General features: G+C 46.0%; 1 protein-coding gene across 1 annotated transcript in view; it reads left to right on the top strand.

The window, feature by feature from the left end:
- LOC111154336 (cullin 1) overlaps positions 1–25,063 on the top strand; it is a 103,212-nt gene that overhangs the window by 16,906 nt on the left and 61,243 nt on the right. Inside the window, exon 2 of the mRNA XM_022513884.1 lies at positions 21,947–22,251. Coding sequence (XP_022369592.1) covers positions 22,112–22,251 — 140 coding nt within the window. The 5' untranslated portion in view covers positions 21,947–22,111. The remainder of the gene's footprint in view (positions 1–21,946; positions 22,252–25,063) is intronic.

Here is a 25,063-nt window from a genome sequence, read left to right on the forward strand (position 1 = left end):
TAGTACTCCTTTATAAAATGTGTCTTTTACAGATACTTCCCCTCCCTTTGTGGCTTGTCTTCTCATCCTCTTGACATTGTCTTTCATAAATCAGAAGTTTTAAATTTTCCTAAAGTCCGGTTTACCAGTGATTCCTTCTTGTTTCATACAGCCGGTGTTGTGTCCAAAAAGGCACCAGCAAACCCAAGGTCATCTAGGTTTTCTTCTGTTACCTCCTGGGAGTTTCATAGTTTTGCTCCACGTTTTTTTCTTTTCTTTCTTTCTTTTTTTTTTTTTTAAGATTTTATTTATTTATTTGAGAGAGAGACAGTGAGAGAGAGCACGAGAGGTAAGGTCGGAGGGAGAAGCAGATTCCCCATGGAGCAAGGAGCCTGATGTGGGACTCGATCCCAGGACTCTGGGATCATGACCTGAGCTGAAGGCAGTCGCTTAACCAACTGAGCCACCCAGTCGCCCTTTCTTTTCTTTTTTTAAGATTTTATTTACTTATTTTTCAGAGAGCGTGAGCGAGCACAAGCAGGGGGAGTGGCAGGCAGAGGGAGAAGCAGGCTCCTGCTGAGCATGGAGCCCGGTGCGTGACTTGATCCCAGGACACTGGGATCATGACCCGAGCCGAAGGCAGACGCTTAAGTGACTGAGCCCCCCAGGCATCCTGCTCAATTTTTGTTTTATTTTATGTATTTAACAGGAAAAGTGAGCACAAGTAGGTGGAGCGGCAGGCAGAGGGGAGGGAGAAGCAGGTTCCCCACTAAGAAGGAGCCTGATGTGGGGGTCAATCCCAGAGCCCCGGGATCATGACCCGAGCCCAAGGTAGCCACTTAACCTACTGAGCCACCCAGGCGCCCCTCCACTTTCATTTTTAAGGAAGGTTTTACAAATATTACATGAATAATGTTCAACATATTAAAGATGTCCTTGTATTTATGTATTTAATGGGTTTTAATCATTTTCTGGCTAAAATCAGGTGAATTAGGTCTTTTAGGATGATCTCCTACTACCTTTGCTATATTTTAGAGGGAAGAACACAGGCTATCATTTGGGGAAGTTCTACTGTGTAGCAGGCATAGAACTAGGATTTTAACATCTGATACCTCCTCTAAATCTCCAGTTGGTATTTGGGTCTTTAATTTAAAATGAATTAACAGAATTAGAGCTGACATTATTGAAGGAACCAGATGTTGCGTTCTACGTGAATCTGATTAGCAGTGCTCACTGGATTTGGATTCTCTGTCATCGTCTCTTCGTAGTGGTTGGCATAGTATTTTCTCAGTCCCACCTGGTGGTGATCGGAGTTGGGGAGTCCACTTTGAGGAGATCACCAGAGGAACCCCTGGTAGAGGGCAGCTGAAAGCATGAATGCAGGCAGAATATAGTAAACTTTATATCAGAACTTTGAATTCAGGGTTACATTAAGTTCAACTGTGAGACCTGCAGAGAACTTTTACTAGGAGACTGCTGTCGTAAATAATCATCATTGGTCGTGCATTCTTTTTGAATAAGGTATGTGGTTTGTTTTGGAAACTAAAGCCTGATAGTTGTCATATTCATATTCAGTGATAAGTTCATAATATTTATGCCTGGATGCTGGCTTTAGAATTTAAAAGGCAAGTTCATGCCTTGCTCACACTTTGATTCTTTCCTGGTTAGTGGGGGTCAGAAGTCAGCAGGTCATCCCAGCTAGGGCAGGAGCCCTCCTGTGACATCAGATGTACTGGTAGAGGCAGGCGGGGGTTGGCTCTCGTAGCCGCGTGGAGTCCGGCGGCCTCACATGGCTTTGAGTGGGCTGCTTCACCTGGCGTGAGCTCGGCTTCTACTCTTCATTCGTGAAGACCCCGATTTCCTGGTACCGCCGCCATCAGTGACTTCCTCATCATACACCTGTTCCTCGGTTTATCCCAGACCTTTGACACAGCCAGGGACAAGACATTCCCTAAAACTGCCCTCCTCTGTCTTCTGTTTGCTGGATTTCTGGTCCCCCTACCTGGGTGTTCCCTTCCTCTTGCAGGACTCTTTGGGGGGCGAGAGGCAGGGACTCATTTTCCCTGTGCTCTTTAAATAGAAGCTTCAGTGCTCGTCTTTCGTTAGTTTGTTCTTTATGCTTTAAAGATTTTATCTGGGTTGTTGCCAACAACTTATTTTTTGTGAAGTACTAAATTTATTTCTTCAGGTGTTATTTCCTTTCAGCTACAGTTCTGTATTTTCAAACTGCCTTGGGTATTTTCATTTTGGTGTAATTTTTAAAAATCACTTCACATTCAATATATTAAAATTAAGTTCTTCATTTTCCCTCTAGATTTAGGCTTCTTAACCTAACATCTCTCTTAATAACATCACCTTTCTCTCATGAGGTGGTTTCTCTTTAACTCCTTTTAACCGCTGGGGTTTTGCCAGCATGAGAATTTTTTCAGTGACTGTTGAATTTAGTGATATTAAAAATTTCATATAGGCAGAGTTACAAGTGTCTGGATGATCATCATTTCCCCTAGAACTGTCATGAGACTTTGTGCTTGTAGGCTCAGATTTATTTACGATTACAGTGTTGAGCCTCTGGCTGGCTCAGTCAGTTGAGCATACAGTTCTTGATGTTAGGGTCATGAGTTTGAGCCCCACGTTGGGCGTGGAGCTACTTAAAAGAAAAGGGCTTGAGGCGCCAGGCTCAGTCATTAAGCGTCTGCCTTTGGCTCAGGTCATCTTTGGGATCCCCACAGAGCATATCCGGCTCCCTGCTTAGTGGGAAGCCTGCTTCTCCCTCCTCCACTCCTCCTGCTTGTGTTCCCTCTCGTGCTGTGTCTCTTGCTGTCAAATAAATAAATAAAATCTTTAAAAAAAAAAAAATGTGCTTTACAGTGTTACTGTTGCCGGGTGATTACCTAAGGCAGAGGGTGTAATTGGTTGAGATCCCTAGGCCAACTGTGGTTCACAGATGTTTTTATAACTTCTTTTAATGATGAAAGATGTCAAATAAAGTACAGCAGACATGTCTACCACTGAGAATTACATGTTAGCATATTTAACATTATTTCCTACTGAAGATCTCGCGAGTTTTATAACTACTGTAATTTCAAAGTTGTCTTTTTTTTTTAAAGATTTTATTTATTTATTTATTTGACACACAGAGAAATCGCAAGCAGGCGGAGAGGCAGGCAGAGAGCGGGGAAGCAGGCAGGCTCCCTGCTGAGCAGAGAGCCGGATGCGGAACTCGATCCCAGGACTCTGAGATCATGACCTGAGCCGAAGGCAGAGGCTCAACCCATTGAGTCACCCAGGCGCCCCTGTAATTCCAAAGTTTTGATGAACATACTGTCACTAACTGGCAAAGAATAATGAAAATATCTGTGCATTTCTTGGTACATTCAGAGGTGTTGCTAAAATTACTGTGGTCTGTCACCTACATTCATGATTGGAGGAATTGGCCAACTTTTAGCTAGAGTTTAGTGAAAAATAAATGCAACTTTTCCCCATCTGTAATCACAGTGCCCTGAGTTCTGTCCACGGACCTGCACCAAAGTCGTCTCCACCCTCCCCCATAGAGAACATTTTTATTAGTTTTTGGTTTATCCTCCCATTTTTTTTTTTCTATTTGAAAAAGAAAAATGTATGTCTAAGTGCATGTTGGTATTTACTCCGCTTGTCCACAGAAGGAGCTGTGCTTTTTCTCAGTTACTGTACACTGAGAACTCGCTGTGTTATCAGCCAGTGGAGGTCGGCTGCCTTCCTTTGTCCCGGCACAATGCTCCATTGTGTGGATATGCCGCCCTTCAGTCCAGTCCCCGGTGATGGGTTTGGGGTGGGTTTCCAGGCTTTCCAGTCCCCGGTGATGGGTTTGGGGTGGCTTTCCAGGCTTTTACAGCGACTAAACTCAAGTTTACAACCTCTTGTGGGTTTGGGCCAGTTCATTCTGGGGATAAAGTGCTAGAAGTGCGATTGCTCGGTCAAAGGGTAAAAGCGACTGTGAGGTGGTCAGACACAGTCGGGTGACCGTTTGGGTCACGGAGCGTTCCCATCAGCAGTGGTTAAGTTTTGAATTTTTAATGCAAGGTCTGCCAAATTCTGGCAAATTATTGGCATAAATTTAAGGAGGTTTGAAAGTACAGGTTTGAGAGGCAGGTCTTGCCAGGTTCCGTGGGTTCCTCCCCGTGCACCCATTTGCGGTGGCCCCCGCTACCGCAGTGCTCACTTAGGGGGACTTCGGGGGGCTGGCGTGCCTCCTCCCCCTGCGCGAAGTGGAGGTCCAGCCGCTCTCTCGGCTCTGATCGCCTCCCGGTTCAGTTCTCTGCCTATAAGTCCTCTTTGATCACAGGCCCACAGGGCTGTCCGGCTGCTGCCTCCACAGTCCCATCTCGCCGCTTCCTTGCTCAGAAATCTTCCAGAGCCTGCTGCCCCCTCAGAACAAAGGCCTGGCTTCCTGCGCCCGCACACCCACCCTCGCCCTCCACACACCCCCTCACCCAGCCTCATTCGATTCATTTTTCTGCCTTGTGCCCTTCATCCCTTGTGGAACACCCTACCTGTTCCTCTCCTGCTCTTCGAATCTTGTTCATCCCCAAGAAACGGTCCGAAGCCCACATCTTGTGAAGCTTCTTGATCCTTGCAGCCGGGAACGCGGGCTTTCAGCCCCGCCGCGCTCACACTGCGGTTTCTGTGTGTCTGTAATGCGGCAGGAGATCGCGGACGCGGGGGGACCTCTCCAGTACCTTCCGTCACTAAGCCTCGGAAATGACCGTTGCGCTGCCTCATCTGGGGTGCAGGGAATGGAGGCGCCTCTGCCCGCAGCTCCGTAAATGGCAGTTCTGCAGGTTCTCAGCGCCGCAGAGCTCCCCGGGATGCGCGGTTCGCGCTGGGGGCCCCCGCTGCGCGGCACCCGGTCGGCCCGTGGAGAGAGAAGGGCCTCCTTTGTGAGTGAACCGAATCTGACCCGCACAAGCTTACAGCTGGCATGCTTTAAAGCTGTCTTTTTTTCTTAACGTCTTTACTGAGGTACAGTTCACATGCCATAAAGTTCAGTTTTTAATGCATAATTCAGTGACTTTTAATAAAACCTACTGGGTTTTGCAGCCACCACGTGATCAGTTTTAGAACCTTCCCGTCACCGAGGAAAGATCCCGTGTACCTGTTTGCGGTCGCTCTCCACTCCCAGCCAGGCAGCACTCTGCGGCCTGTCCCTGGGGCGTGTCTGGTCTGGACATTTCATGTAATAAAGGGACTCACATAATGTGTCTGTCACACTGGTTTTCACTTAGCACGATGTTTGTGCTCTCCTGTGGCACAGACCAGTACTTTGGTCGTTATTGCCGAATTGTGTGTGTTTGGATGGACTGTCTGACGTTTTGCTTATCCATTCACCTGTTACCGGACATTTGGCTTGTTCCACTTTGGGGCTATTATAAAAATATGCTATGAATATTTGTACGTGGGTCTTTGCGGGGGGACGTATGTTTTCTTGTGTTTTGGGTAGATACCTAGCCCTGGAACTGATGGGTCATGAGGTGAGTTCATGTTAACTAAACCTGGTCTTGTAATGCCCGGAATGCTGAATTACTAGCTTTGAGTAAAGACACAAACAAGGTGATTCAAGCACGTAAGATCCAGTCAGGTCTTGGGGCGCTTGGGTGGCTCAGTCATTAAACTTGTCTGCCTTTGGCTCAGGTCATGATCCCAGGGACCTGGGATTGAGCCCTGCATCGGGCTCCCTGCTCAGCGGGGAGCCTGCTTCTCCCTCTCCCACTCCCCTGTGCTTGTGTTCCCTCTCTCCCTATCTCTCTCTGTCATAAATAAATAAAATCTTTTTATTTATTTATTTATTTATTTTTTTAAAAGGGTGCATTCAGGTCTTGGGAATTTTGGTTTGAGAACTCCAAAACCCACTTCCCATGTGGCCCTGTTTTTCTGTTGCTTGCTTCTCTGAGTTTATAACCATGGATTTAAAGGTTTTTAAATGACTTTAAATAAGTGGGTAATTCAGTTAATGTCTCTAAAAGCCATCTATTATACTAATTGAAATTTTTTATGCTTCTTGTCAGCTGTAATTGTTTGAACTTAATTTCACTTATTCCCTTAGTTCTATATAGAAATGGAATAATATATTTTATAAGTAAGTGTAAAGTTTGCAAGCCTTGAAATTCAGTAATGAAGTCATGTAGACTTATCTAAGATGGTAAGTGTCCTTCCTGATAGGTGTACGAGTTAGAGCCCTGATTCTGGAATGTGCAAATTGTTGGCCTACATTTATATTAGCCCCTGTTCTAGCAATCTTTAAGATTACATCTTTTTTTTTTTTTTTTTTTTTTTTTTTTTAAAAGAGGGGGCGCTGAGGGAGAGAGAGAATCTTAAGCAGGCTCCCTGCCCAGTGCGGAGCCTAGACACAGGGCTTGATCTCATGATCCTGAGATTAGGACCTGAGCCCAAATCAGGAGTTGGATGCATAACTGACTGAGCCAGGTGCCCCAGGATTCCTTCTTGATTAAAAAGATGAAACATTTAAATAGTTAACGGGGCACCTGGGTGGCTCAGTGGGTTAAGCCTCTGCCTTCGGCTCAGGTCATGATCCCAGAGTCTGGGATCGAGCCCCCGCATCGGGTTCTCTGCTCAGCAGGGAGCCTGCTTCCCTTCCTCTCTCTCTGCCTGTCTCTCTGCCTGCTTGTGATCTCTGTCAAAAAAATAAATAAAATCTTTAAAAAAATAAATAGTTAACATTCAAGTACTGATTAATGAATATTCAAACAAAATAGTTTTAAATAGATTTGGGAGTGTAAGTGTAAGTAAGTGTCCTTGAGTTTGCCAGCTCTTCTTGTCCTGTTGTCAGCAGTCATTTGGACTTGTCAGTGACACACTCACATCATGAAGTTGTGACTTCATGTTGAAGAAGTGACTCACCACTTGTTTTGCGAGGTTTCCGCGGAAGCCAGGTTCCAGTCTCTTGGCAGCTTGCTTTGTAAGGAAGTGGAGTGAGAGCTCTCCACCTCTCTAAAGAAGCAGTGTGGAATGTGCTGGAAGGAATGGCTTTGAACTCTAAGCACTTGGGTCTCAGTCTTTGCTACTTACCTGCAGTGACTTTGGGCAGATCACTGAATATCTTTGAGCTTGACTTTCCTCATTTGTAAGAGATGCTACATGCAGAGAATATAGTCACTGTAAGGATTAAAGGAGAGTATCAAAGCTCCTGTTGGCACAGAGTCTAGCATCCTAGCTCGCCCTAAGTATCAGGTCCTTTCCTTACCCAGGGAATGACTCACGTGGAGCGGTTGCGCTTGGTGCACACCAGGAGTGGTCATGGATGTGGTATAGATGAAGGTCACTGGGGTTAATTCACTTAACAGAATGAATGGCTCTTTGTGTTTTAGAAAGTAACTCGGGCAGCGGTGTGGAGGGGGCGTTGGAGGGGGCAGGACTGGTGACAGCGAGGCCGGTGAGCAGGGTTGTGTTTGTGACCCAGGTGAGATGACAGCGCTTGGACTGGAGCTGAGGTGCGTGTGGAGAACCGTGTGGATTCGGGAGCTTGGGAGAGGAGTGCTGCTGGAACTGGCTTCACACCAGGGTGAGGGCAGGAGGAGTCAGAGCCGACTTGTCTTTCCAAGCTGGGAAAGGAGGGTGGTTGGTTTGAGTGTTGAAGGGCAGTCGGGGGTTCAGTGCCACCCCAATGTCAAGGGTCAGCAGAGGGCCTGGGGAGGAGGACGGAGTGTCAGTGACAGGGAAAACGTGGAGCCCAGACGATTAGGGGGCAGGTGGTGCTTTCATTCGCACCTGAGGCTCCTGTCAACTGAGGTGGGAAGAAGGGCTGAGAGGGGGAGAGGGAGGCGTTCAGTTTCAGACCCTGCGATCCGGGGAAGGAAAGGAGGACGGGGAGCTGGGTTGAGCTGCGGGTGTGCAGAGGGTTGTGCAGGCAGGGTAGGAGCCCCACATCGCCCTGTGTGAGGCCAGTCCTCTTCCTGAAATCTCTAGAATGACACTGTGGATGTGTGTCATCAGTCTCCCCAACAGAACTGCCTGCAGAGTTCACGGCTGGAGGCAGTAGCCGTCCTGCCGGGTGCTTTCACCTCGGCCGCACACTCAGCCCAGGCTGGCTCAGTCAGCCTCTTGCCCAGGCTCTGCGTACACTTGAAACTTCAGTGAACTTAAGAATTTCTAATAAAAAATGTAAGAATTTCTCAGCCTGGCAACTGTGCGATCTCCGTTCTGAATGGCGCTGTATACCCTTTCACCTGCCAAATCATTTTCTTACGGGCTATGTATCAACTAGATCTTGCTAGAACATCACCGTATGTGCCAGGCCTGTGAGGTTCGATATACTGCTGCAGCGAACACTGGTGAACCACATCCGACCTCCCCGAGTAGACCGTCCCAGTGCCACACCCCACCACCTCCTGGGAGCCCCCTGTGTGCTGCCTTCTGGGCCGAGCCCTTCCCTGCAGCCGCCCTGAATTGTTCTCTCCCCTCCCATCCATTTCCTTTTCTTTCTAGTTTCACCTCCTATGTTGTGTAGGTTTGCTCAGATTTTTGTTAGCTTTTTATTCTGGAAAATAGGAACTAGTGTTCCTACCTGTCACTCAGCTGTTGCCTGCGGTATTTTAGAGTAAATCTGAGCCATCACACCTTTTCATGCATGAGAGAATGGATCTCTACCAAGTATGGTATTTTGTTGTTGTTGTTGTTTTTTAAGATTTTATTTATTTATTTGACAGACAGAGACCACAAGTAGACAGAGAGGCAGGCAGAGAGAGAGAGAGGGAAGCAGGCTCCCTGCTGAGCAGAGAGCCCGATGCGGGACTCGATCCCAGGACCCTGAGATCATGACCTGAGCCGAAGGCAGCAGCTTAACCCACTGAGCCACCCAGGCGCCCCTTGTTGTTGTTTTTAAACAACCTGTAAGCCCAGTAAAACTGTGGAGGCCTTATCCAGGTATGTGTCTTCTCATTCTCGGTGGGGGATTGCCAGCTTCCCTGCTCTCGCAGAAGAGCTCTTTAAGAAAAACAATCAATATTCTGTATAGAACATTATCATACCAGATGTAGTCTCTGCCACCTTTTTCACTCAGTCTTTCTGAAAGTCATCCATGTCGAAGTGTGTAGTGAAAGTGGACAGAATCTGTGTGTGGTCTGTTGTGTGGCTGTCCCACAGTTTATCTGTGAATTCTCCTGTTAGAGGACGTGAGGGTTGTTAGCAGCTTTGGGTTTTCGTTGATGTCCATATAAACAGTGCAGTGAGTGCATGTGTTTGTGTGTTTGCTGGGGTGTCCATACGCAGAAGTTTCCCTAGGTGCAAGTCGTTTGTTGTGCGGGACAGTTGGTGTCTTAGGCTGCCACACGGCAAATCAAGGCCAGGGCGTTAGGAATTCTTTATCCAAGTGTTAGAAAATAAGTAATTAATTAATTTTTTTAAAAGATTTTATTTATTTATTTGACAGAAAGAGAGATCACAAGTAGGCAGAGAGGCAGACGGAGAGGAGGAAGCAGGCTCCCTGCTGAGCAGAGAGCCCGATGCGGGGCTCGATCCCAGGACCCTGAGATCATGACCCGATCCGAAGGCAGCGGCTTTAACCCACTGAGCCACCCAGGCGCCCCAAGTAATTACTTTATTGAGTAAAACCCAGGATCATTGAAATTTTAATCAGATTTAAAATGTTACCAAACTAGAAGAGCTAAATTTCACCTTGTTTTTATTTCTTCAGTTTCTTTTGGGAAACCTTTCTTTTGTTCTGTGCAGTCTCCTCTTACTGCTCTTTTTTCAGTCAGAATCATCTCCCGAGTGGCTGGGAACGCTCCCAGGAGGGTCACCTGGACGTGCTCAGTGACCACAGAGTCTATGTCTAAACCCTTAAGTATAGCAACGCTCTTTTTTTTTTTTTTTAAAGATTTTTATTTTTTTTTTTTTAAGATTTTTATTTATTTATTAGAGAGAGAGACAGAGTGAGAGAGCCTGAGAGGGGAGGTCAGAGGGAGAAGCAGACTCCACATGGAGCTGGGAACCTGATGTGGGACTCCATTCCAGGACCCTGGGATCATAACCTGAGCCGAAGGCAGTCACTCAACCAACTGAGCCACCCAGGTACCCGCAACTCTCTGTTTTTAAGCACGTGCAGAAAGAACTCACTCTTTCTGGGCCACCAGCTCGGTGTCCACCCCCCAGCTGGCGTGGCGCACCTGCCCAGCTCTGCCATTTTTGAAGCAGAATGGCACTCGCATTGCTTCTGAAAAGTAACACCCTTAGATACCTGGTGGCTTTACAGATGGTCTGGGCGGTTTCTTAAAGGGAGCATGAAGATTTTAATCACTTGATTTGCATGATTTTGTGGGGGTTTCTGGGTCATGAGGATAGTGGATCATTTTCATAGATCACCTCACATCACATACGGGAAGAGCTTGTTTTGTTTTTTTCAAAAGTGAGTGTTCATTGTGTTTCCACTAACTCTAATAGGGCCTTTATTTTTAGAAGAAACTAACATTTTAAGTCAGTGCTTTTATCTTTTTACATTTTCAAAATCTATCAGCCTAACTGAAGCACTGTAGAGAGTTTTTTTTTTTTTTTTTTTTTTTTTTGAAAAACCTTGTTTCTTGCGTTCCTTGGTGCAACTCTGATTTGAATGGTCCTGCTCTGACATTCCTCAGCTTTCGCTTCTGCAGCAGCATCTCGCGATGTGTCTGGTCTTACAGAAATGGAGGCCACTATCAAGTTGATTAATCGGCAAGAGTGTGGTGTCTGGACTTCTGGCGTAGTTGAGCTGAAACTGAGTTGATAGGATTCTCCTGTCACTTTAAAATATGTGGGTTTCTCCCCTGGAGTGGAGATGTAGTTATGTTCCTTAAAGATCTTAAGAATTTGTATTCCTGTCTGATCTACGCTGAGCAATTGTGAGGGGGATGATACATTGGGAGAAGACCAGAAGCTTAATTCGTTAGATGGATGGCGAAGCGAAGAAATGCTTGGCCCTATCAGGGAAGCCTTCCTCCTTCCTGCGACAAGGGCCTTCAGTCCCTCTGTGTCTCCCGGGGGTCACGATGCGAGCCCTCAGGCCATCTCTCTGTCTTTTGAACTAGCCCTCCCAGAGCTGCATTGCACACACTTCTTCATGGAGCTCCCTGGAGTCCTACCCCGTGACTAGGAAACTCCTGTAGCCTCTGTCCACACTCGTAAACTTCGTTGCTCATCCTCAGACATTAAGCCTCCTTGAAGGGGAGCTACGGCTCTTTCTGTTCTCCCACATCCCACAACCCCCAAGGTGGGGCTGGGTCAGTGCCCCGTGAAGTTCACAGCCGCACTCAGAGACGGACTCCGGAGCCGCTGCCACTTCCCTCCTTGTGGCGCTCCCCTGCTCACCACCAACTTCACAAGTTCATTGGACAGGCTGGCCCCCAGCTCCTTCTCCCCTCCTTCTTCAGTACCCGCCGTCTCAGGTGGTGCACCACCTCGTGGACATTGCTCCCCGTGCCCTGACCATCACTTCCTTGAGCTCCATTCTGTTCTAGTCCCTTCTCAGGCCTGGCCTCTCTGCCTGGGCCTTAGCACCCACGCAGCGCTATTTCCCGCATCATCGATCCGACCTCCCCCTGCCGCCACAGCGCTGTGTCCTCCCGACCCTTGCTCTCTTTCTCAGACCTCACCCCCAACCTTCCAGCTTTCCTCGCTCCTTCATGGTCAAAGTAGTCTGCATTTCTGCCCCTCCCACCCCATTCCAGTTCCTCTTCTATCCTTAAAACCACAGTGAGACTTGCCTTGCTGAGATGTCACCAGTGACTTAAAACTCAAGCCAGAAGCTGCATTTTAGATACCCTCGTGTTGATGAAGACAACGGCTGGCATTTATTTACTATGTTGCCTCATTATTCCTGACCCTCAGCAGATACATTGAGTGATTTACCCAAGATCATACAAGAAGTAACGGGCAGAGCCTTTCTACGACCATAATGAGGCCCTGCCGACCACGGCCCTTTTCTTCCTGTGACCTCCAGGATAGGCGTCCTCTTGTTGTTTGGGCTGTAACTTTGCAGATACAGACTCTGGTTTCCCCGACATCTAGTCAGTTTCCAAATGTTTTCAGGACTCAGTTTGGGACCATCTGTTTCTGTAATTTCTCTGACTCTGGTTCCCCAACTCCAGTAGTGCCTGTCAGAGATGATCTCTCCACAGCCCAGCCTCCTAGGATGATTCACAAGCACTTCAGATCCTCTGTGTCCACAAGCAAACTGCCTCTGACCAATCCGTTCCTCCTCTACCGTGTTGTGACGTGGTAGGTGGCTCCGTAGTCCGTTTACGGTACAGATACATGTATGCATTTATCGTGCACAAAGTCAGCAGGAGAGAATCCGTAGAAGACTGTTTGTTATAGTATCACTTGTAACTACTGAAAAACACACACCTAGAAGCTCTTTAATAGGGGACTAGTTTGATGAACAGTAGAATTTTAGCTCCAAAAACAACGAGGGGTGTATGTCATTAAGTGAAGTGCAGTGTATTTCATTATAAAGAAAAAGTTATGTAACTGTGTGGTTGATCCCAAGAAAGTTAGGAATAAAGAAGGATCAGTGCAGAGTTATCTTTAAAAAAAAAAAAAAAAGTTGTTGCTCCTTGAAACATTAGTTTTTCTAAAACAAAACAAAAACCCATCCTGAGATATGTCCAAGGAAAAATACTCTATGGTCAAGTCAGCTTGAGGGGAAAGGGCTTTGTACTGTTCTTCTGATGGAGATTCATAGATCTGTCCACTGAGTAAGGCCTCTGAGGTCTTGTAACAAACAAAATTATTTGACTTCGCTTAAGTTAGTATTTCTTTTGTTCTGTTCAGTTGATGTTCCAGTAAATGTCCGGTGAAAGACTGTTCCAAGTGCTCATTTTTAAAAAGTGCTTTTAGCACTAATGAGCCTCTAAATTGCTGATATCAAGGAGGAGGTATTGTTCAGGCTTCTCGGAGGTGACTTACTTAGTTTGAACGTCTATTCCGCAAAGGGATCTTGTGCACCATTGATCTTGAGAAATAGGCTGTTTGGTTCGTTCAGTTTGAATTGTTAGAAAGCTTGTTTAACATGGATTCCGTCGCCTTTCATGCCCCTTTGGAACAACACAGTCTTTGAGAGAAGTCCTTAAATACACAACCTCCCTGTTCCCTTATGACCTGTTTGTTTTGACTCTGAGTTCCGTTCCACTCTCTTATTTTCCCAGGCAGAGATGAAAGCGGAGTCGTGCGTGTGCAGGTGGTGTGATCTGTTGAGGCCTCGTCGGGGCCTGCTGGAGCGGCCATTGGTTCCTGCCCTTGATGGGTTGTGTTTTGTGCCTTGGTCTCCAGTACAAATCTGCAGATTGTGTGTCTGGAAACATCAGTGTTACTCCTGGATGTTCACAACCACAGGTGGCAAGCTCTGTAATGTCAAGGGTCCGCTGTACCAGAGTACTTTGGAAAACTACCTAATTTCCTAAGTATCGATTTTTAGTTTTGTCCTTTGTTTTTGATAGCGATTGCCTTTTGGGGCCTCTAAAGGTTTTTTGGCTATGTGATAGGATTTATTGGGAAAATATTTTTACCCCTTAGCCAAAAACCATTTGAAACTGACTGTTGACAGTTTTGATGGCCTGGTCATGCGGTGGAGGCTAGAGAGTTCATGTATAGTGATGTATTTCTTAAAATTTCAACATTGACAGAGAAGCCCATCTTGTATGGGCACCTGTGTCGTACGTTATTACTCCCAGCCGTCTCACAGTCCATTTACTTCACCAAACACTTGACTGATGCGTGAGCAGATTAACCCCTTGCCCGCCCCCACCACACCCCGAGTGGGAAACTATTACTAGAGCCTTGCGTGTGTCCCTTTGGACGGCCTGGTGGATACGAGGTGCCCCACCTTGGTGCCCCTTCAGGAAGGGAGTTGGCAGTCTGGTCAGCACACGGCCCCAACTTTCAGCTCTCCCAGGGCCTGCCTCAGCTGCCGAGAGCGACCCGGCCTGGCCTTCTTTCAGCCACTGAGCCCAGTGGCAGCAGGAAGGCTAGGCCTTGCACCCCTGTGTGTGACACTCTGACGGTGCTTCCTGCAGAGCTCCTGTGGGCTAGGTGCAGGGGCTTGGTTACAGCTCACTCCTCTGCCTGATCCTGCTTCCCTTGTCACACGGATGCTTCGTTCCTAAGAAGCATCTCCCCTCAAACTCTGTCCCCCCTGCCGACCATCTCCTCCGGAGAGGACCCCCCCCACCCCCCAGATTCCAGCAGGTCGGCTCCTGCTGTCAGCACGTGGTCTGACCTTTAAGATGCTTTCCTGATGTGCTTGCTTGTAACGCTTCCTTTTAGACTTAGTTTTGGATTTCTTTGCTGTAATACTAGTAATAGATGTTTAAGTATACAGTTGTGAGGCTCCCTAGGGGATATTGAAAATACCAGGTAAGGATACCCTCTTTAAACTTCTGGATTGAATACAGGCACCTGGGTGGCTTATGTGGTTAAGCGTCGGACCCTTGATTTACACCCAGGTCCTGATCTCAGGGTTGTGGGATGGAGCCCTGTGTCTGCGCTCCACGCTGGATGTGGGGCCCACTTAAGATTCTATCTCTCTCTCCCTCTGCTTATCCCCTGCCCCACCCTCCCCTGTGTGTGTGTGCGAGTTTGCTCCCTTTCTCTCTCTCAAATAAATAAATAAATAAACTTCTGAGTTAAATAGTTGAGGATGTGGATTTTTGAGAACCTCAGATCAGCTGTGTATGAATTTTGGAATCCCAGTGGGGACCATTCTGCATATAAACTGAGGTGTGCTGTGGCACAGAGCAGCATGTGTAGGACTGGACATGAAGCGTGTATTATAATGCAGTAAACTTGACATTTTAACATCTTGTAGGGTATCAACAGGTCTTGGTGTAGAGTAAGAAGTGTAGTAGAGGACGAAAGCACTTGTAAAGCGCATTCTTAGACACTGGTGCTGAGCTAGAGGAGTGGAGGTGTTCTAGAGAAAAGTTACACTGACCATTTTATTTGGTGTGTTTTAACTTTGCCAGAGAATAAGTGGTGTGTCTTGACTTTCGGCTGTTCCCTGGTTTTCTTAGTTTAAAAAAGGTCAGGCATTTTTTTAAAAAGTTGGCTTTCTTAAATTTTAAGATATTCGAAATTTCATAATGATACCGCTAGGACTGACTTGTTAGCTCTTTCAAACTGTTGGCTTTTTTAATTCGAGCTGTTTGGATTCCTAAGATTAATAAAGAGAAAATTGGTGATTCTGGGTTTTTCTCTTGCCTCTTTTGGTAGTTTCCCTGGGGTTTTTTTTTGGTTTTCGGGGGCTTTTTGGCTTGCTTTTTTAAACGTTTTTAAGATTTTTTAAATTTTAATTCCAGACACAGTGTTACATTCGCTTCAGGTGTACAGCTCCGTGATTCCACAGTTCTGTACTTGACTCCGTGCTCGTCGTGGGAAGTGTGCTCTGTAATCCCCATCACCTATCTCACCCATCCCCTGCCCACCTCCCCTCTGGTTACCATCAGTTTCTTCTCTGTAGTTACGTCTGTTTCTTGGTTTCTTTCTTTTTTCTTTGCTTGTTTTGTTTCTTAAATTCCACTTACAAATGATACCGTATGGTATTTGTCTTTCTCTGACTGGCTGATTTTGCTGAGTATCATATTCTCTAGCTCCATCCATGTTGTTGCAAATGGCAAGGGTTTTCTTTTTTGTGGCTGCGTAATAGTCTGTGTACTTATGCCACATCTACGTTATTCATCAGTTGATGAATAACTTAGGCTGCTTCCATAATTTGGCTATTATAAGTAATGTTGCGGTAAACATAAGAGTGCTTGCATCCCTTTGAATTAGTATTTTTGTATATTTTGGATAAATACTCAGTAGCTCAGTTATGGGATTACAGGGTAGTTCTATTTTTAACTTTCTGAGGAACAGCCATACTGTTACCAGTTTGCATTCCCAAGAACAGTGCACAAGGATTCCTTTTTCACGCCATCCCCACCAACACCTGTTGTTTCTGTGGGGGTTTTTTGTTTGTTTTTTATTTATTTGACAGAGAGCACTAGTAGGCAGAGAGGCAGGCAGAAAGGGGGCGGGGGAAGCAGGTTCCCTGCCGAAGCAGAGACCCCGATGCGGGATTCGATCCCAGGACCCCGGGATCACGACCTGAGCCATAGGCAGCGGCTTTACCCACTAAGCCACCCAGGCGCCCCTCTGTGTTTTTGATTTGCCATTCTAAAAGGTCTGAGATGAAATCTCATTGTAGTTTTGATTTGTATTTCTCTGATGATGAACGATGTTGAGCATCTTTTAATATGTCTCTTCACCATGGATGTCTTTTTTGGCGAAATGTTTCTTCATGTCTTCTGCCCATTTTTTAGTTGGATTATTTGGGGGGGGTGTTGGTGTTGAGTTGTATCAGTTTTTCATCTGTTTTGGATACTAACCCTTTATTGGATATGCCATTTGCCATTTGCCAATAATCTTCCATTCTGTAGGTTGTCCTTAAGTTTTATTGATTATTTTCTTTGCATGTTGAAGCAGCTTTTTATGTTCTGGTAGTTTTGGGGTTGGGTTGGGTTGAGTTGGGTTGGGTTTTTTTTTTTTTTTTTTTTTTTTTTTTTGCTTTTACTTCCCTTGCCTCAGGAGACCTATCGAGAAAAATATTGCTACAGCTGATATCAGAGAAATGACTGCATGTGCTCCCTTCAAGGGCTTTTATGCTTTCAGGTCTCACATTTAGGTCTTTAGTCCACTTTGAGTTTATTTTTGTGTATGGTGTAAGAAAGTGGTCCAGTTTCCTTCTTTTTCAGGTAGCTGTCATGTTTTTCCAACACTATTTGTTGAAGAACAGTAGTGTTTAATTCTGGGTTTCCCATTCTAGGCCACTGATCTCTCTGTTTTTGTGCCAGTACCATACTGCTTTGATTACTTTGTATAATTTTGTAATATAACTTGAAGTCTGGAATTGTGATACCTCCAGTTTTTTCTTTTTCATGTCAATTTTGGCTACTTGGGGTCTTTTGTGGCCCCATACAAATTTAAGGATTGTTTGTTCTAGTTCTGTGAAAAATGCATTGGTATTTTGATAGGGATTGCATTAAACTGTAGTTTGCTTAGGTAGTTATAGGTATTTTAACAATATTTGTTCTTCCAATCCATGAGCATGGGATGTCTTTCCATTTGCGTTGTCTTCAGTTTCTTTCATCAGGGTTTTATGGTGTGAGAGTTCCGGTCTTTCACCTCTTTGGCTAAGTTTATTCCTAGGCATCTTTATTATTTTTGGTGTAGTTGTAAATGGGCTTATTTCTCGTTCTGCTGCTTCATTATTAGTGTATAGACATGCAACAGATTTCTTTATATTTGCTAAATTTACTGCATCCATTTTTCAATTCTAGTAGTTTTCTCATAGAGCTTTTAGGGTTTTCTACATACAGTTATCTTGCCATCTGCAAATACTGAGAGTTTTCTATCTTGCCAGTTTGGATGTGTTTTATTTCTTTTTCTTGTCTGATGGTGACTTGGACTTCCAAACTATGTTGAATAAAAGTGGTGAGAGTGGACATCCTTGTCTTGTTACTGACCATAGGGGAAAGACTCTCAGTAGTATTTCCCCATTGAAGGATGATGATGTCAGCTGTGGGTTTTCCATAGTTGGTCTCTATTATGTTGAAGTTTTCTCCACATCTACTTTGTTAAGGATTTTTATCATGAGTGGATGTTGTACTTTGTGAAATGCTTTCTCTGTATCTACTGAAATGATAAAACAGTTTTTATCTTTTCTCCTTGATGTGATGTATCACATTGATTGATTTGTGAATACTGAAATTAGTTGCCCTATTTATTGGCACCTTACAAATGAAAGAATCTAAAATTCAGACTAGAGTACTGGAGAACACTGGCTTTTGAGACTCCAGAGGTCTGCTTGGGGTCCTACCCCCTTTGAGCTTTGTAAACTCGGTCAGGTTTGATTGCTTCTCAGAATTAGGTTTTTTAAATCTGTAAAAGGAAGGGCCAGAAGTATGTTTAAGGCTAACCTCTAAATCCTGTTGTAATTGGCTCTTAGGAGCAAATATTTTTGGCACATAAATGTGTGGTACATAAGTTTTCCAGTTCACAAGTCTGTCACATACCAGAAGTTAATGGGTCAGCCTTTCAGGAAGGTGCTTTACCCCAGAGCAGCAGTGAGTGCTGCGCCCGATTTGATTTGTTACTAATAGTACACCAGAGGGCGCCCATCATGGTACCTGGCACATGGTAGTTTCCTACCAAATATTGTTAAATAAAATATTAATGATGACTGAATTTCTAGAACTCTTTTAACATTGTGTTTAAACAGACTTACAATATGTGTACATTTGTAATGACCGGAATACCACACAACATTACTAAATGAGAGAGCAAGAAATAAATTTTAGCCTAAAATCTAGTGTTTGAAGGAAAATGTTTAGAAGAAACAAGATAGAATTTAATGGAGATTCTGAAGGGGACTTGGGGGCAAGTTCAGATGCTTTATAATAGTGATATTTCCTTATTTTTAAATTCTTTAAAAACATCCAGCTTTTTAATTCCTTGGTTTTATTATTTCATGTATTCGTACAAAACACTGCCCTATGCGCCAGGTTCTGAACTGGGTTCTCAGGATCCTATGGTGAGCCAAGGAGAGATGGTCTCTGTGCCACGGACCCTTCTCTCTAGAGAAGGGAGAGACCATGGCAGGGAATTAACTTGGAATAAGGGTAAAGAAGGGAAAGTCCCGTGAAGCAGGGGAACCTCGTCTGGGACTTCCTAAGCCTGGCCTGCCTGGGCGCGGGTGGAGAGTGAGCACAGGCGGCAGCAGGTGCAGGGATCCCCGGGACTGTGGAGCGGAGTGGGGAGCACAGCCAGGGACGAGGGAAGAGCCTGCATGCCTGTGCCCAAGGGGACGAAGGGGAGTTTGTAAGAGGCGCACGAAGAGCGAACGGCTTGCGCAGCCGTGGGCGGCAGGGCTCCTGGCCGGGCTCCGGGCAGGGCTGGCTCCCGGGCCGGGGCTGTGGTCCTTGCTCAGGTGCGCGAGGGGCTGTGGGTTTTGTGCCCGCCCGTGTTGGTGTGGGGCGCTGGTGTGGAAGTGATGTCTCCTGTAAAACAACCCAGTAAATCGTTTCAAGTTTTCCCAAAGAGAAGAGAAGATCTGGGAGTGCGTTGTTCAGGATTTCCCTGCCTCAGACTCCAGCTTGACTTCCTGTTACTCTCGGGGTGACGCCTAATCAGAGTTATAGTTTTAGACTCAGCTGCTGTGTGAAGCCTCGAAAGGGTGAGTCAAAGGGGGGGCGCTCTGGGAGCCCATGTAGACTGCTCAGATGGCAGCCCGGTGTGTGACGACGACGACGACGACGATGATGGCCTCGTCAGGGTCCACGGGGAGAGGACATGGAGGTGGTGAGTGAGTGGATGTGACATGACCCCAGAGGTTAAAATCAGTAGCAGAGAATGTGAAAGAACAGGGAGGAGGCATCAGAATTATTCCTGCGTTTCTGACCCATTACATGGAGATGCCATGCCTAGGGATGGGCGACAGCAGTGAACAGTGGAGCTGGGGACGGTCCCTGATTTCAGCCATGGACCAGCCGGGTGGGCGGCATCCAGGAGGGGATGTGAACCGGGCACGCGGGCTAGAGCTGGGCCGGAGACGCACTCGGAGTCGCCGGCACGGGGAGATTTGAAGAAGGAACGTTGATGTTGGCTCCATGGTAACCGGTTCACTTGAAGTCACTCTTATGCCCAATGGACGTTAATAGGGTGAGGAAAGGGTAAAAATGGAAGGAATGGAACATTTTTCTCAGTTGCTGCTAGAATTAGAAGAAAAAGGAGTAAAAGAGCATCAGGATGGGTATGAGAAGGCTTATGGGTATGAGATAGAATTAACTTTGTGAGTCTGGGGAATTTAAGTGATAATTTCCCCTTAGGGGAAAATTAAGTGCGAGGAAGGAGTGCAGGTTTCAGTAGGTAATGAGCCCCAAGCTCACTATCAAGTGGGGTGTTGGCCTTATCCCCCCAGGGTAGATAGAAGGAAAGGCAGATCGAACTTGTATTTAGGGAACATTTGCAAGGCAGTTGCTAAGCTGTTGGTTTCCTTAAAACTTGAGGGAATTCCTGTGTTAGCGATCTTCGTATTCTGCACTTAAACATACTTCTTCGAATGGGTCATGTAAAATACTTGCAGGATCTAGAGTGGGATTGTGGCTTCATAAAATATTAGGTCCCAAAGCTTAGATTATAAATATTAGAGGTGATTTAGTTTTCAGTAGTTCCGACTTGATCCGCAGGCATGAGCTGCACTCGCCTGAAATGTGCCTTAGCCTGCCAAGAGGTCGGCGGTGCCCCCTAAGATGCGGGACGCCCCGAGTTACTCGCTGAGCTCGAACCTGAATCGGCAGGCTCTAACAGCCCATCCTTATTGTCCCGGACTCCCTTCACCTCCCAACGTCTGTTTTATGGAGCCATTAAAATAACTCATTGTTCCTTAATTTTACGATAGGAGAACTTGTTTAACACCCTCCACGTCTCGCTGTGATAGACACGGACCGTGAGATGTGACTTAGTATTGCGTATCGAGGAGTACTGAGTTAACATGGTGCTGGATACCTGAGGGCCTTGACCTGTGGACCGAGATCCTGAGGCATTAGAAGTTACATGTTAGGGGCGCCTGGGTGGCTCAGTGGGTTGAAGCCTCTGCCTTCGGCTCAGGTCATGATCCCAGAGTCCTGGGATCGAGCCCCGCATTGGGCTCTCTGCTTAGCAGGGAGCCTGCTTCCTCTTCTCTCTCTGCCTGCCTCTCTGCCTACTTGTGATCTCTGTCAGATAAATAAAATCTTTAAGAAGTTATATTTTGGGGGCGCCTGGGTGGCTCAGTGGGTTAAGCCGCTGCCTTCGGCTCGGGTCATGGTCTCAGGGTCCTGGAGTCGGGCCCCGCATCGGGCTGTCTGCTCGGCGGGGAGCCCGCTTCCCCTGCTCTCTCTGCCTGCCTCTCTCCCTACTTGTGATTTCTTTCTCTGTGTGTCAAATAAATAAAATTAAAAAAAAAAAGTTATATTTTGTAGTAGCCTTATACCCTTGTGATAGCCAGTGTTAGTTGTTCAGTGTTTACTCTGTGTTAAGTATGGCGTGTGCGTTGTCTTACTTAAACTCCACAGTAACTGTCTGAGGAAAATGATGGGCGCCCCCTTTTGTAGATTGAGAAATTGAAGCTTAGAGAAGTGAGAAGTGAAGTGCCTTACCCAGGACCTCCTACCCAGCAGGTGTGGAGCTGAGCCGCCAACCCCAGTCTCTGAATTTAAGGAACATCTTAAATTTTTATAATTCTTGCCAGATTCCCTTCTGAGAGGAGAGTGATCATTTCCCTGCACATCAGCCTCACCAACATCACATTTTTGCAAAGTGCAAAACTCTGATTCTGGGAATTTCCTTTGCCTTTCTAATGATAATGTGGGACAAGTCCTATAGTTTAAGTTTTGATACCTTCCGAAGGCAAAGAAATGCACCAGTGTTAGTAGTGCATATGCAGACTTCCACCCAGCTTCTCTCTCTCTTTTTTTTTTTATTAACATATAATGTATTATTTGCTTCAGGGGTGTAAGTCTGTGCATCATCAGCCTTACACAATTCACAACACTCATTATAGCACATATCCTCCCCAGTGTCCATCACCCCGCCGCCCTATGCCTCCCTCCCCAACCCCCAGCAACCCTCAGTTTGTTTCCCGAGATTAAGAGTCTCTTGTGGTTTGTCTCCCTGGTCCCATCTCCCCAGCTTCTCTTGGGACCACTTTTCTTGTGAGTTCGTATGATTCCGATCTAAATCCCTAAGTAAGTATATCTCTGTACATAAAAGCATATGAGTTTGTTTCCACAGAGGAAGACCACTGTTGTCTAAACGAGTGTGGGCCCCACTAATGCCTGTGGACTGAATGTCTCTATCTGTGGCAGGCACCTTACTACCCACCCCAGGGTGTCAAGAAAATACTCATTAATTTGCTCTATTTCTTCTTCAGGTTTGCCTGCAATGAGATTTCATTCTCTACGTAGAGTCAAAGGACATCCTTTCTGAGCTGCTGTGAATCAATCTGGAATGATACTGTATATTTTCATCTGATGGAGAATTAGCTGTACCTTGCACAAGGATTGCTACACTGGACAACTTCAGAATATTGCTCACAATGTCCTCAAACAGGAGTCAGAATCCCCATGGACTGAAGCAGATTGGCCTTGACCAGATATGGGACGACCTCAGAGCTGGAATCCAGCAAGTATATACCAGACAGAGTATGGCGAAGTCCAGATACATGGAACTCTACACGTATCCTACTGCCTGAGCTGAAATTAATTTGCTTAGAATTTTGGTTATTCACTAGTATGATCTGCGAATCGTTAGAGGTTTTAGGTCGTGTTTTCTCTTTTCAGTTCACCCTGTGATGTAATCAGAGTTCTTTTTTTTTTTTTTAGCTTTAAAAATTAATTCACTCATTTTAAGTTTTGTGACCAGTGGTGAAACCGGCTGTGGGTTAGTCTACAGTGGTGCTGTTCAGTGTGGCCGTCACTCGCTACGTGTGGCTGTTTACATTTGAAGTCACTAAAATGAACAGTTCCAAGTCATGGTCCCTGTATTTCAAGTGCTCGGTGGCAAACAGCCTTTGTCATTGCAGAAAGTTCTGTTGGACCGTGCTGGTTAAAGCAGGGGAGGATTGGTTCCTGTATCGTCTGTGGCTGCCTTCATGCTTGGGGGGCTGAGCGGAGTCGTTGCGTCAGAAAAAGCCAGACATACCTGCTATCCAGCCCTTTATGTGAGCAGTTGGCTGACCTTCCTCTGAAGGATTACCACATAGAGCAAAACGTTTTACAGTTAGGACCATGCCATTTACAAATATGGCATGCAAGTATTTCACTCACTCGTTATGTGGTTCGTGGTGTGCGCAGGGGGCTGTCTGAATGCCACAAAGGTCGTGAGGGTGTAAACGTCGTAGCTCCTGCTCTCTGTTATGTGCTCGATGGGCAAGAAATTGAAACTTCAGCCGCCTTCACTAAAGAGCAGATTGCTAGTGACCGCTGGTTCTAGTAGTGTATAAAGTTGCTAGTTTGATGGAGATTTAGGTGTAAACTTTTAGTATGTATCCGTAATTGTCAGACTTGGTTTTGTGATATTCCAGGGTACCCTCCGCTTTGCCAGTAGTTTAGAATCTTTGCCCCCAAATTAGCATTACTTTAAATAGACATGAAGCTACACGTCTAGTTCAAAATTAACTTAAAGGTTATTAGAGTACACGTTCATGTGTGTACATACATTTTCATTGTTTAAAAACAACAACTTAATCGAGATAGACCTCACATACTTACCCTTTTTGGGGGGAGGGCACCCCTCGGTGGGCGTGAAAAAATTCACCCTCCTTTAAAGTGATTTTTAGTGTATTCCCAAAACTGTGCATTGACATTACCTAATTGTGGAACATTTCCATCACCCCCAAAAGAAGACATGACCTGTTAGCAGTCCCTTTCCGTTCTCCCTCCCCTCGGTCCTGGCAACCACTAATCTACTTTCTGTCTCGATGCATTTGCCTATTCTGGATGTTTTAGATACATGGAATCACATAATACATAACCTTTGAGAGTGGCTTTCTTCACTTACCATGGTGTTTTGTCTTTATCCTTGTTGTATCGTGTCAGCACGTCATTCATTTGCATGGCTAAATCATCTGGATAGATGCTTTTTTTTTTTTTTTAGATTTTATTTATTTATTTATTTATTTGACAGAGAGAGAGAGAGAGAGAGAGAGAGAGAGAGTGTGTGTGTGTGTGTGTATACAAGCAGGGGGAGCACCAGAGGGCAAAGGAGAAGCAGACTCTGCACTGAGCAGGGAGCCCGATGTGGGGCCCGATCCCAGGACCCTGAGACCATGACCTGAGCTAAAGGCAGACGCCTGACTGACTGAGCCACTCAGGGGCCCTAGATGCTGCATTTCGTTTATTTGTTCATCAGTGACAGGACATCTGGGTTGCTCCCACCCTTTGGCTGTTGATGAACAGCCGTTATGAATATCGTAGGTTCTGTATGGACGGGTGCTTTCAGTTATCTTGGGTAGGTGGCTCGGAGTGGGATTGCTAGGTCATCGGACACAGAAAACCTTCAAGGATAGAATCTTTGACAAATGAAAGGACTATACTCCGCTCAAGAGGGTTGTGACTTGCTTAGGTGTACAACCTTCATTTTTTTTTTAAATTTTGTAAGTAATGCCGCCAAAAATGGTGATTCCAGTGGTGAGACAAGGCCCTTGGCTGGGTTTCCGGTGTGCAGAACAACCAGGGGAGCCGTGGTGTGGAGACCACGGACATTTAATTGCTGATCCGTCTCTGGGGAATTTCTTAATATGTTGTTTTTGGCTAAATCAGAGTGGGCCTTTGTCCAGTACAGTGTTAGGCTCTTAGAACACTGAGAACACAGAGACTTTGCTTTCAGCAGTTGCTGAACTCTTACATTCTGCAAATCATTATAGTATGTAGGTTCTGCAGTTTTAAATTTTTTTTAGGAACGCTGCTCTTGCATTGAATTTTCTTTTCCTTCTGGTGTTGTCTGAAACAACCGCTTCATGTGTTTACTAATAGTAGAGTGGAGGGTCTGGCCTGAGTCTAAAATATTTACTTCGATTCTGTAGCTGTTTATGAGTACCCGCTACAGTTTGAGTCTCGTGGGTCAGGCACTGTGCTAACAGCCATCTTCACCTTCTTCAAGGGTCCCGTTGCCCCTGAGGGCTGGTGGGGGTAACCCTCTGCTGGTGTCAGAAACCGGTTCTCCAGAGGCTTCTGTGACTTGCCCCTTAGAGCAGCCACAGCAGGAGGCCCGACTTAGACTGCTTGGTGGCTCAGTAGTCTGACCCCCGAGCCTGCCTGGGCCTGCCGACTGCCCTCACATGTTGTAGCTGAAGGAGTCCCGTTTCCCAGAGTGTTTCCTGTACTTTCCTCATGAGGTTCCGCAGAATAGGGTTTTGGACTTACCGTGTTGACCTGTGGGAGACCGAGCAGCAGTGGAACATCTGCTTGTGTTTCATATTGCAAATCACGGAGCCCCTGCCCCGCCGCCTGCATTTTCCGTGTCCGTGTCGCTGTCGTACGTTCCCTCC

This window comes from Enhydra lutris, unplaced genomic scaffold, assembly GCF_002288905.1.
Source record: "Enhydra lutris kenyoni isolate GAN:26980312 unplaced genomic scaffold, ASM228890v2 scaffoldscaffold37, whole genome shotgun sequence".
Taxonomy (NCBI): Eukaryota; Metazoa; Chordata; class Mammalia; order Carnivora; family Mustelidae; genus Enhydra; species Enhydra lutris.